At 57.3% G+C, this 12,609-nt stretch overlaps 2 protein-coding genes across 5 annotated transcripts in view; both read left to right on the top strand.

Moving 5' to 3' along the window:
* Window positions 1-1,061, top strand: part of ADAMTS13 (ADAM metallopeptidase with thrombospondin type 1 motif 13) — a 42,510-nt gene extending 41,449 nt beyond the window's left edge. Inside the window, 2 exon segments of the mRNA XM_033238667.1 lie at window positions 651-825; window positions 828-1,061. Of these exon segments, the coding sequence (XP_033094558.1) occupies window positions 651-825; window positions 828-856 (204 nt within the window). The 3' untranslated portion in view covers window positions 857-1,061.
* A 547-nt stretch (window positions 1,062-1,608) lies between these two features.
* Window positions 1,609-12,412, top strand: CACFD1 (calcium channel flower domain containing 1). Of its 4 annotated transcripts, XM_033238665.1 has the most exons (6): window positions 1,645-1,865; window positions 5,188-5,260; window positions 7,027-7,152; window positions 9,609-9,716; window positions 10,034-10,158; window positions 10,257-10,405. In XM_033238665.1, exons 1-6 carry the CDS (start codon window positions 1,745-1,747, stop codon window positions 10,403-10,405), a joined length of 702 nt encoding a protein of 233 aa, XP_033094556.1. In that variant the 5' UTR covers window positions 1,645-1,744. The 4 variants fall into 4 exon arrangements, with proteins under 4 accessions (XP_033094557.1, XP_033094556.1, XP_033094555.1 ...); XM_033238666.1 differs by lacking the exon at window positions 7,027-7,152 and having other exon boundaries at window positions 1,609-1,865; XM_033238663.1 differs by lacking the exon at window positions 10,034-10,158 and having other exon boundaries at window positions 1,648-1,865; window positions 10,257-12,412.
* Window positions 12,413-12,609: the final 197 nt, after the last annotated feature.

Here is a 12,609-nt window from a genome sequence, read left to right as displayed (position 1 = left end):
GGCTGAGGAGGGCAGATCTCTTGAGGTCAGGAGTTCGAGACCAGCCTGGCCAACATGATGAAACCCTGTCTCTACTAAAAATACAAAAAGTAGCCAGACGTGGTGGCGTGTGCTTGTAATCCTAGCTACTGGGGAGGCTTAGGCACAAGAATCACTTGAACCCGGGAGGTGGAGGCTGCAGTGAACCCAGATCGCACCACTGCACTCCAGCCTGGGCAACAGAGTGAGACTTTGTCTCAAAAAAAAAAGCAAAATGATAAAGAATGGTAAAGACCTTTCTGATGCAGACTGACAGCTAACCCAGGACTGAAGCATAATTTTACAGTCTGATGTGACTTGGACAGAGGAGCACCCTGCACCCTCCCTAAGGTTTCCTGTGTCCTGGGAGAACTGTGTTCTACAGGGTATCAGCTTCCCCAGACGAGGCAGCCTGGCTCCGCTCTGGCACCCTGACTGTGTGTCCTCGGGGAAGTGATGTAACTTCCCTGGAGCTCAGTTTTCTGGGTAGAGTAACAGCGTACTCCTAGGAGGGCTTTGTAAGCATTAAATGTGATCGGGAATCTGTGAGCCCCTGCACATTAAGGGCTAATTAATGTGAGTGCTAATGATCACTTATGGCCGGTCCTTCTGGGCTGCCCCTTTTCTCTCAGATCCGGGACATCCACAGCTTGAGGACCACAACGTTCCATGGGCAGCAGGTGCTCTATTGGGAGTCAGAGAGCAGCCAGGCTGAGATGGAGTTCAGCGAGGACTTCCTTAAGGCTCAGGCCAGCCTGCGGGGCCAGTACTGGACCCTCCAATCATGGGTACCGGAGGACCAGGACCCTCGTCCTGGAAGGGAAAGGAAGGGACCTGACGGTCATTGAACATTTGTTACGTGTCTGGCCAGCCCTGGAGGGTTGACCTCTGGTCTCAGTGCTTTCCAATTCGAACTGTTTCCAATCTTAGGTATCTACTTTAGAGTCTTCTCCAATGTCCAAAAGGCTAGGGGGTTGGAGGTAGGGATTCTGGAAAGGCAGCCCCCATTTCCTCGGGTACCAATAAATAAAACATGCAGACTGGCCGGCGTTTTTTTCTTATAAGCTGTCCAGACCTGGCTTGAAAACCCATCCCATGGCAAGGCAGGGATTCGCTGGCCCCGCTTGGCTCTATCTTGATCTGCGCAAGCCGCTGGACATCCCTAGTTATCATCTTCCTATCCAGGAAGAAAAGCCAATCAGGATTCCACTCCGAGGCTGGCGCATTTGCCAGCTTCCTGCGAAGCCCCACCCCTGTGTCCTGGTGTGAGGGTCTGACAGCTAAGGTGTCCGCGCACCGCCAAACCCCGCCCCCTATGCTAATGATGCCCGCCTCCTTCGCGAGTAAGTCGCCGCAAACTGCGGGCCTCCGCCCCCTATGCTAATGACGCCCGCCCCCTCGGGCGCACCTCTCCGATGCCTGCGAGCCCCGCCCCGTATGCTAACGACTCCCCCCCGGCCCCGCAGCACCTCGCCGCAGCCTGCGGGTCCCGCGCCCTACAATAATGACCACCTGCTACCCCTCGAGCTCACCTAGCCGCGGCCTGAGGGTCTCGCTTCCTAGGCTAATGAGCACCCGCCTCCCCTTGGGCGCGCCTCGCCGCAGCCTGACAGCCACGCCCCCTATGCTAATATGCTCCTTCTCCCACAAGGCAGCGCGCCGGTTCGGACGCGGCCGGCTACCGAGCCCTTTGTGAGGGGTGTGAGCTGCGCCTGACGGCGGCAAGATGAGCGGCTCAGGTGGGGCGCCCGCGGCGCCCGCCAGCTCTGCGCCGCCCGCGCAGGAAGAGGGCATGACGTGGTGGTACCGCTGGCTGTGTCGCCTGTCGGGGGTGCTGGGGGCAGTCTGTGAGTACCCGGTCTGGGAGATGGGCCGGCCCCGCCGCGCATGCGCGCCCCGCCGCGCCCCGCCCCGGCGGCCCCAGGGGAAAGGACCCGCTGGGGGTCGGGGGCCTGCTGGGCGCCTCCCGGGGCGGAGGAGTGGCTGGGCCGCCGGCAGCCGGCGTCCTGGGGTTGCCACGGTTACCGGCTGGGGCCTGGGCGCCTTGGTAGCCTGGGCTGGGCTAGCGCTTCTGGGTACATTCCTGGAGGGACCAGAAACCCCAGGGCGGGGGGCACCGGCCTGGGGCACGTGACTGAGCCCTTTCCTCGCCCCCCAGGGGCTTTTGTGAGACTTTCTCGGTGATGCTCACGGAGCGCATGCCCACCTGGCCCGTAGTAAGCGTCAACTGTTGACTTGGGCGTAGGTGACGGCAGCCACGTTGCTAACCTTTGGGCGAGGATTGTTTATAAGGGAGGCGGGTGCACGGCTAGCTAGATTTCTGGCAGGAAGCCACTGGGCAGAAGTTTGCTGAGGGTCAGGTGGTGTCAGGGCTTAGGTGGCCCCCGGGGGCCGCGGGGCAGTGAGCTGAGGGCCGGGCCTCTCCCTGGGTCCTCTGTCCGCTGTCAGCTCTCCCCCGTTGCTGCTGCCTTAGCCGCCTGTCACCGGCCCTCCTCCCCTTCTCCGTACGCATCCCAGGCACAGACCCTGACCTTAGGCTCCCAGGGAAGCTAGGCTCTTAAGCGCAGCCAGAAAAGGACAAAGAGGGAGGCAGGTCTGCTCCAGGAGTGAATGGAAGCTGTACAGCTGGCCTTCCAGGGAAAGACAAGTCTGTCTGAATGATATCCTTTCCTTTCCTGTCTGCCCTCAACCTTGTGAATTACTGGAGTGGGCAAGGTCTTATAGAATGTCTGTCGAGGAGCGAGACTCCGCCTCAAAAAAAAAAAAAAAAAAAAAAAAAAAAAAAAAGAATGTCTGTCGAGGATGTCTGCAGGGTTTAAACACTGGCACAGAGGGCTAAATCTGGGCCTGGGCAGGGCAGACCCCATCAGCTCTCCTGCCAGAAGGACCATTTTTTCACCTTGGGTTCCACAGCCTTTCCAGGTGGGTGGAGGGTGGAAGGAGGTTGAGGGTGGAGGGATGTTGAGGCAGGAGGGTGCGGGGCTAGGAGTGTGCTGCCCTTGCTAGGCGTGCCCTTTTCCGGAGGCAACTGGATACAGTTGGACAGGCCCTACCCCCCAATCACAAAGAGTCCCCAGGTTTGTGCCACTGCTCTTCAGGGCAAGTACACTTTTGACTGTGTAGGAGAGACTGGTGGGCTTGAAGTTAGGCATTGGTTCCAGTCCTCTCATGTCTGGTTAGCTGTTTTCCCCGCAGATTAGGGTGAGCAGTGCAGAGGGGTGACATGGTTAGTGGTGAGAAAGGAAAGGTCCTGACTGTGGCCTGTAGGCCACACCTCCTTCCTTCTTGGTCAGTGACCCTGCCGACTCACAGATTAGCCCTGGAGTCTTATTCAGTTCTGTGACTCTCAAAGTGAGGTGCCTGTGCCTTTCCCGGGAGTACCTGGGGCTCTGTTGGGTCTACAGATGAAGCTTCAGGAGAGACCTGTGGCATTGCCCTGAGTTGTCAGTTGCATCTGCAGAATTTTGGGGGCACAGTTATGTGAATATTAAATGCTGTATTCCAGGGTAGAATGCAAAAACGCAGCGTGTTTTAGAGATGCAGCAGGAATTCAGACAAGGGTTGTGTGCCTGGCTGGTCCTTGGGGTAAAGTTTTCCTCCTCCAGGGTGAGGGGATCAGAGAGAGGAGCTGGAGAGGGTCTACCCTGGGTCCTGAGAGCATCTGGAGGTGGTATCTTGGGAGGGGACAGGATTGTATGGTGATAGCCCCCTCATGTGGAAGATACCAGCAATGAGGTCTCCAAGTGGACATCCTCCAGCCCTTTATTGCTAAAGGATTCCTGGCTGGAGCCTGCTGGTCTGGGTTGACATCTGGTCCTCCCCCAAGGCTGGCTGTGGGTTGGACAGCTGGGGTAGGGTTGGAGCTAGAGACCAAATGCTGACTGCAGCAGGAAGCACAGCCGAGCTGTCAGGTGAGGCCAGGCACAGCGGAGAGGCAGGGAGCCGTGTTGCCCTTTGGGCACTCTGCTGGGGCAGGCAGGCCCCTTTGCACCTGTGGTTCTGGAACCCCTTGCTGTCTGAAGGCAGATGTCTAAGGCTGTGCTGAGAAGCAGTGCAACGCTTGAGTCCTTTGTTTTAGAAGGAGACCCTGGGGCCCATGAAGCAGTCCCACTGCAGTTTGGCTCACTTTATCTGGCTTCCTTGCCTGCTGTCTGCATAAGGTTACCTGGGAAAATGGAAAACGGCAGAATTCCAGACCCAGGTGGAGGGATCAGGTGCAGAGGAGCTGCTGCAAATTTAATGAGCTGGTTGCTAATTGCTGCCTCCAAGGCCCCCCCTCAGTGATGGCCTGGGCTTGCTCCCTGCCCAGCAGCCAGCTCCTTGGACCCTCCTTGAAGGCTCCTGGAGTTCCTGGTGAAGCCGGGCTGCAGGCTGTGGGTAGAGGAGGGAGTTGGGTGCAAGAGACCCTGCTGGTGAGGTGCAGCAGGGAGGCGGGGAGTCAAGGCTGCACATCTGGGCATCAGAGAAGCCACGTTCTGGGGTGGAGGAAGACGCCCCCTCCCCTTCCTGGCCTCATGGCATTGTAGCAGTGTGTGGCTGGGCTGTGGGACTTGCTCATGTGCAAGAGGAGAAATGGGCCTGGGAAGATGAAGATAGCATACCAGCGGCACAGGGCTGGTGAGGAAGTTAGAGCTGGAACTGCTGCTCGGTCTTACCTGGTTCCCATCTGTGTTCTGAGAGAGGTACCCATTGTCCCAACTAAAATCCAAGCCACATTTTCTGAGTCAGAGGACTTCTTGTGTGGCTGGCCCTGTGAATGGTGACAAGTGACCCTTGCCAAAGGCTGAGTCTTGGGGGAGCACTGGCCTGAATCCTTGAGGGACATTCTCTCTTTAATCCTCCTTTAATCCTCACCTCCCTTTGAGGTGGGTATTGATGTAGCTGGGGTCAAAGGGCCAGCTCCTCTGAGCCCTGGAGCGGAGAGAGGGTGCCGTGAGATCCACCTGCCACCTTGCTGCCACCTTGCTGTGGGGCCTGGGGCAAGGCGCTGCACCTCTCTGCATCTCCCACCTATCTCAGATGATAGAGGGCAGGCTTCTGGGTGCTGTGAGAACTGTGTGCTGAGCATCCGCAGAGACTCTCGTCCTTTCCAGTCATCTCCCGAGGCTGCCATCCCAGCAGGCTCCCCCTGACTCCTTGCTGACTCCTGCCCGTCTCTCTTGTTTCAAGCTTGCGCGATCTCTGGCCTCTTCAACTGCATCACCATCCACCCTGTGAACATTGCGGCCGGCGTGTGGATGATGTGAGTAGCACATTGCCGTCCTGCCCCAGGGGTCTTGCTGGTCGGGAGTCTGTGGGGCGCCTCCTGGGGCAGAGGAGTGGCAGGGGCCATGGGAGTGGGCATCCTTGTGGTTGCCATGGTTACAGGCTCCAGCCTGGGCGCCTCAGGGCTTGTGGGTTTCTGGCCACAGCATGGGGCTTCTTTCCCTTCATATCCCCACCACATTTGGTTTCCTAATGAGAGGTCAGGGCCCAGGGAACACCCATCCTGGCCTTCATCCAGTGCAGGGGTGAGGCCATCAGTGCTCCAGACATTTCTGGAGCATCCGCTGAGACTGCAGATGCCAAGTGCACTACACTGGGGCCCTCACCCTCTGGGAGCTCCCAGGACTGGAGTGGGGAAGGCCATTCGTTGGGGCTGGCTGAGCACTGGGTTGGATGGTCTGCTGGGAGAGGACGCTCTAAGTCGGAGCTGTGCTAAAGATAGATGGGAAAGGCGGGTCGGAGTTGTCACGGGAACCCGTGGTCAGAACACCCTCATGTGCGTTCCATGCCCACCTCCTGCCAGGGTGGCGCCATCCCATCGGAAGGGAAGGTGGGGTGAGGGCAGGCCCATGCGGCTTGGGGCACATGAGAAGTGGTTGTAACCAGGAATTGACTGTCCTCGTGGGGCTTGGTGCCTTGAGGGGCACAGAGCTGGACGCGATTCAGATCCCATCCTCAGTGACCTATGGCCAGTGGAGAGCCTCGGGGGCCTGCTGTGGCGGGGTCCCCAGCGCCTGTACTGGCCAGTGGTGGATAGGGAAAGGGGATGGACAGAGAGGCGCCTGGCCCAGCTTCAGGGGGTGGAGTCGGAGCCTGGCTGAGTTTGAAGTGGAAGGGGCTGGCCCAGCACAGAGTGAGCCAGTGCTTGGAGGCCTGGTGTGTGGGAGGCTTGGGGCGGCGTGCAGTGGTTAAGAGTTGCAAAGAGAGTGCCTGCCCCGGGCTCGGGGTGGCTCTTGGGTGTCCTGAGCCTGCATTTCTGTTACACAGGCATAATGATGGCACTTTTCTCCCAGGCTTGGGGACAGACAGAAGGGCCTGGCTCAGTGTCTGGTAACTGATTGTTACCCACGCATAGAGAATACCATGACCACAGCAGACACCCTCCATCACCAGTGGCGTAGCTGTTCCCACCCCAAACATGGGGCTGGACGCAAGGACTTGCTAAAGTTCTTCCTTCCCAGCGTGGGCTTCCCCTGGGTGTCCCTGAGCCTGGGGCCAGTGGCATCGGGTGTGTGGGCAGCTCTCCGTGACTGTTTCGGGACTGCATGGCTCCAGCTCTCTGCCTCCCTGGTGGGGCAGCCTTCCTGGTGGTGGTGCCACTGACGGCTCTTGATGGCCATGGCAATAATACTAACAGCAGACAGAGGACGCAGCTGCCAGTGCTCCATCTGCGGATGAACCCGCTGCAGTGTTACAGCAGTGCCATGATGTGGGGTCCTCTTTCCTCCCTCTCACACAGGAGGAGGAGAAAGGGAAGCTGAAGCCCAGGGGCTTCCCTCTAGGAGTGTTCAGTTCAGCTGGGGAGATGGTGCAGGAGCAGCTGGGGAGTGCTGGAGTCTTCAGCACAGGCTCTTCAAGGGGTACAAGCAGGTGCCCTGGAGCAGCCGGGCGGCTTCCCAGAGGAGGAGGAATGAGGGCAGGAGGGTGAGAGAGGTGGCATTCCTTATGGCACTGGCACTGGGGGCCGCCCTCATCCTCCTGGGATTGTCAGTTGCTGCTTTTCTCCTGCCCTGGTCCCTGCAGCATGAATGCCTTCATCTTGTTGCTGTGCGAGGCGCCCTTCTGCTGCCAGTTCATCGAGTTTGCAAACACGGTGGCAGAGAAGGTGGACCGGCTGCGCTCCTGGCAGAAGGCTGTCTTCTACTGCGGGTGAGGGGCTACTGGGCAGGGTCCTGTGACACAGTTCCCCAAAACCCCACTGGCAAAATAGGACCCAAAAGTCAGGTGAGGGTGGGCAGTGTATTCAGTTCCTCTCTGTAAAAGTGTAAACTGGGATTGCCTTTGCTGATAGCTGCCAAAACATGCCCCAGTGGTGCTGCACCCGGGAACTCAGCTGTCGCTGTGCTGTAGTCACTGGAAGGTTCAGAGGTATATAAGCATGTGTGGCAGCATTCCGTGCAGTTGAGAGAAATGGGAAGCGTCTGGAATTTTGGTCCATCCCCTGGGAGTTGTTAACCAGGTGATAGTAGGTCTGTAGGACATGTTTCTCTGCAGCCTTTGCGAAGAGTGGGTTCATCTAGATGTCCTGACGTGAAAGGGGAGAAGCAGGTTGCAGAGCAGAAAATGTGGTTGCCCTCTAAATACGCTCGTTAAAAATTTTCCCATTTCTAACAATGAAATCAACATGTAATACTTCTCTGAGTCATAAGATGGAACTGATTTCAGGATAAGTATAATACATGGAAGCTTCTAGAATAATGCCTCTAGTGCATAGGAGGCTGGTGGCAACAGTATTTATTATTGTCTAGGTTATCTTTAGAAAGACGTCTAGATGCAAGCTTACTTTCCCTTCAGAGAGGCCTGGTAGTTTTGATGGTAAGAGCACAAGCCACATGCTTACTTGTGGAGCCATCTTCTGCCGTATCTAAATCACGAAGGACACAGGATCACAAAGCTGTTATCTACACGCAGTGTCATGTCGCTAGGGGTTTAAAAAACTGTATTTTAAAAATGCTAGCCATAATGGAAATTCATTAACAATAATTTGGAAAATAGAACAATGTTACTTGAAGCCCACTGCCTGCTAATCTTCTGATGTGTGTGCTTCCTATCTGCAGGCATTTTTTAAAAAGCCTGCTCTTAATACAGTTATAACCATTAGGAATAAGTTTGTATCCTGCTTTTTTCACGTAGTGTAATGATACAAGCATTTTAACATCGCCACAGATTTTATAACATTCTTTCAATACAGGAATGTGCGTTCAGCTGGATGATTTTCTTAATTTCTTAACTGGTGTAAATCGAGCTGTGGTAAACGTCTGTCTGCTAAAACTTTTTCTGTGTTTATGATGATTTCCTTAAGATCTATTTTCAGGTGTGGAATTACTGGGTCAAAGATTCTGATCATTAAAAATATTTTAAGACGCGTGGCTACGTTGCTTTCCAAAGAGGTCCCTTGAGTCTCTCCTCCGCCCCCACCCCTGCCCAGGGCTGCACACCACTTCACATTTGCATTTATCTATTTGTTATCTAAGAGGAAAAATATTTTCCCGCATGTTCCCATTGCATTTTCTGATTTGAAAATTTTCAAGTTTCCTTTTTAACCTGTGGGAACCTCAGTGTTTTGCTTAGCAAGTTCAGTGTGTTTTCTGTATTAAAGATTCAATGATCCTTGGTTGTATTTCCTGCAACTATTTTTCCAGCCTGTTGTCTGCCTTTAATTTTGTTTTTGTCAGAAGGTTCCCCTCTGTGGTCTTTCTTTTTCTGTGTAATTTCTATTATTATGTTATCATTTTGAAGTTTTTTAATGACAAAAATCTCACAACCACATGTCTACAAGAATGGAAATTCAGGTAGAATGCAATTGGCCATGAGTCTCGTCCTCCCGCACAGGCAGCCTCCTCTGGGAAGGCGACAGGACAGAGTGCTGTTCTCCAACCTGCAGGTATCCTCCTGGCCCATTTAGCCTAGGAGTTGCTGCTGGCCCGGAAATTCCAGCCAGGATGGAGAATCAGCCCCGGGGATGCTTACGCCCCAGTGGACCCTGCCACCAGGTGACGCCAAACAGCAGCAAGATCTAGGCTGACCCTGCAGACCCCGCAGCCTGCAGCCCTCCCATGATGAGACCCTCCCATCATGAGACCCTGTGTTCCATGTGGTTGAATTCTGGGGACCTTACTTGTGGCGATGTAGCTGGTGTTACTCTAGGACTCAGTGCATTTATTTAGTGCCTGTGGTGTTTAGCATTGTGTAGTTAACATGCCTGACCTCAGACAAAGTTTGATCCCCTCTCCACGGTGGAGATTTTGAGTAACTTGCCCGCAAAGCTAGTAGGGCCTGGATGGGAAGCCAGATTCTCTGTCACAGCCTCTTTCTGTCATAGCGAGGGCACTGGACCATCTCGTTACTGGTTAGCCCTTTTTGGGACCACAGACCCCTTCAAAAATCTGATGAAAGCGTTGGATCCTATTCCCAGAATGGAACAGTTTTACAGACAAGTTCAGGGCCAATCAAGGACTTTCTGAAGCTGTGTCTCAGTTGATTTTTTGGGATCCTTCCTGTGCCCTGGGTGTCTAGAAAGGCGGCTGGGCCGAGTCTGGGAAGCAGGGAAGGATGTGGTGGCTGTGGGGCCGGACAGCCCCCCTTGACCTCTGCTTCCCCCCCAGGATGGCAGTTGTTCCCATCGTCATCAACCTGACCCTGACCACGCTGCTGGGCAACGCCATCGCCTTTGCCACGGGGGTGCTGTACGGACTCTCTGCTCTGGGCAAAAAGTGCGTCTGCTGGGCCCAGCCCCTGGGCAGGGCCTTCCTTCCCCCCGCCGCCTCCCCCACCGAAGTCCCTCAGTGAGGAGGGTCTGAGAGTGGCCCCTTTTAGCCAGTGGAGACTGAGGCAGAGGTCCCAGTGACTCCCGGTGCCTCCAGGGCTCAGCTCTAGCAGGTGAAGACAGAGGATTCACAACACTTCTGCGTGGCCCAGTCTTGCCCTGTCACGGCCTGCAGCAAGGATAGCAGACATATGACTGGTGGGAGCCCCCTCCCCTCCCGGGTCTGCACCGGGCATTGTAGTCAGTTGCCACCCTCTCCTGCAGAGCCCAGACTGAGGCTGGTTCCTTCTCAGCTCAGCATCCCAAGAAGCCTGGGCCCCTCTCAGAGGGGACAAGACAGGCCTTTGCCACCCCAGCAGTTGTCTCTGGGGAAATCAGAATGCCTGCAGGTCACACTTGGGTCACAGGGCAGGAAGCGGGCAGTGGTCAGGAGGGCTGTGGGCATGGGGCTGGCGCTCCACGTGACGCTGCCTCTCTCTCTCCCCAGGGGCGATGCGATCTCCTACGCTAGGATCCAGCAGCAGAGGCAGCAGGCAGATGAGGAGAAGCTCGCGGAGACCCTGGAGGGGGAGCTGTGAAGGGCTGGGCACCCCTCCCTCCCTGCCCCCTCCTCTGGCTCTGTGTGAGTCCAAGTGAGGCCTGGACTGTCCACACTGAGGCACAGCCTGGAGAGGGGCTTCTGCACCTGCCCCTACACCTGGAGTCCTCTGCTCCCTTCTCCAGACTTGCTTAAGCCAGGAGCCCCTGGCTGCTGGTGTGAGAGTCTGGGCTGCTGGACTTGAGGCAGAGCCGAGCAGAGCCTGCAGCAGCTGTGTGGACACCAGCTGGCCTTGCTCCTCCACTGGGTGGGTCTGCAGACCTCACACCACAGACAGGGCTGCCAGTGACCTGGGAGCAGCCTCCCCTGGAGATGCTGGTCCTGGCTTGAGGGGAGGTGCAAGTGGGACCCTGCCACCTGGACACTGGGCAGAGGGACCTCCCCCAGCTCTCTTGGCAGGTACAGCCCCAGGGTCCGGGACAGCCTGCCACTGCCAGCAACCTCCCACCGCTGCTTAGGGTGCAGCCCCCACTGCCACCCCGCCTCCTCAAGAAGCCCACAGGGCCCCTAAGGTGCATCCCTGTACCTGGAACTGCAGCCTTGGCAGTGACTGGACAGCTGGGTGGGGGATGCTCCCTGCCGACTCCTGGAACCTTGGACAGGCCACCCCAAGACCCCGCAGCTGCCCCTGCTCCCTGGGCCTGCTAAGGCCCCTAGGTTCTGCCCATCACTCCCCCCCACCCGCTGGCCTTGGTGCTAAGGAAGTGGGGAGAGCAGGCTCTCCCTGGCATCACTGAGGGTGCCCACCCTCTCCCTGGTGTGGCCCCATCATGTCAGCCGCAGCCCAGCCCCGTTAGTGGGCCAGTGGGTCTGACCTCAGCACCCACTCAGGTTCTCCTGCCGGCCTGCCCAAGCCCTGCCCTCAGGGAGCCTCTGCCTTTTAAGAACTGGGCAGAGGCCACAGTCACCTCCCCACACAGAGCTGTCCTCACTGCCCCGGATGCCAGGCCATCTGGAGCCAGGCCTACCCAGGGAGGACACAGAGAGCTGGTGCCCAGGAAGTGCATCCCCGTATTCCCTCTGCCCCGTGGCCTCAGCCCGCTGGCCTCTCTGACTGTGAGGCTGGCTCTTGGCCGTCGGGCAGGTGCCTGGTCAGGCCTGGCTTAGCCTGGGTGGGGCTTGGCAGAAGTGGGAGGGCATGGAAGATATTCCATCTGGGTCTGACCCCAGGCTGGGCCTGTGCTGAGCTTCAGGAGCAGAGGTACTGGGTCTTGCTAAGTGGACTGTTTCCCAGGAACACCTCTTGGGCGCATCTGTGTCTGAGGCTGGGAGTGGCAGGCTGGTGGGCTGGGTGTGGGGTTCTTTGGGTCCTGCCCAGTACTGCCCTGGGGACTTGTCCTGGGTCAGCAGCACCCCACCCCCGGGAGTCTGGCCAGCTGAGCCCCAGGGTGGCAGGGGCATTATAGCCTGGTGGACACGTGCCTTCAGGGTTCCTCCGGGGCCACTTTCCTCAGGCCAGTGCTGGGTTCAAAGGGCTGTGTGTGTGTATATATATGTATGTGTGTGCGTGCATGCATTTGTCCCATGTATGCAGTGAGTGAGACCTGTCTACCTCCCACGAGAAGCAAGGGCTCTGCCCGCCCTCTGCTCATTCCTACCCAGGTAGTGGGGCCCCGGGTCCCCTTCTGCCTGGCCTGCCTGCTGCTGCCCCTGCCAGAGGGGCCTCAGTGACAGCCAGAGACAGCAGGAGAAGGGTTGGCTGTGGATCAAGGAAGGCTGCCCCTGTGTCCCGTGGGGAAATGGTGGGTGTACTGCTGGATGCAGAGGTGGAAGGCCCTCAGCCACAGGCCAGAGCGGGTGGGTCACCTGTCCCAGGTTCCCAGCAAGTCTGCAGCTGTGCGGACCTGGGGCCTCTGACCCTGTCTCCCAGGGAGTGTGCTGTCCAGCAGGGGCCCTGCCTTGCAAGGAACGTCTCTTCCAGCGGCCGGGCCACTCCTGCCTCGTCTGGGCTGTGTGTGGCGCTCTTTCCCCCTTGTCTGCACCTCTGGGTTCTGTGTGCGTCTTGAGCAATAAAGTGTGGCCGTGGCTTGCGTGCCTGTCCTTACTCCCTTCTGCTTTGGTGCCTGTGTGTGTGTGTGGAAGCCAGGCAGGAGCCGCTGGCCCAGGAAATAACTACAGGTCCTATCCCGAGGCTGCCTCTGGCATCACAGACAAGGAAAGTGACCTGCTCAAGGTCACACAGTTAGGAAGAGGAGCCTGTTAAGGGCGGGCCTCGCTGTGGGCTTCCCCTCACAGCAGCCTC

Source organism: Trachypithecus francoisi, unplaced genomic scaffold (genome assembly GCF_009764315.1).
Source record: "Trachypithecus francoisi isolate TF-2019V2 unplaced genomic scaffold, Tfra_2.0 Lachesis_group16, whole genome shotgun sequence".
In the NCBI taxonomy this organism is placed as follows: domain Eukaryota; kingdom Metazoa; phylum Chordata; class Mammalia; order Primates; family Cercopithecidae; genus Trachypithecus; species Trachypithecus francoisi.
The sequence above is the reverse complement of the archived record's forward strand: the minus strand, read 5'-3'. Positions and strand labels throughout refer to the sequence as shown.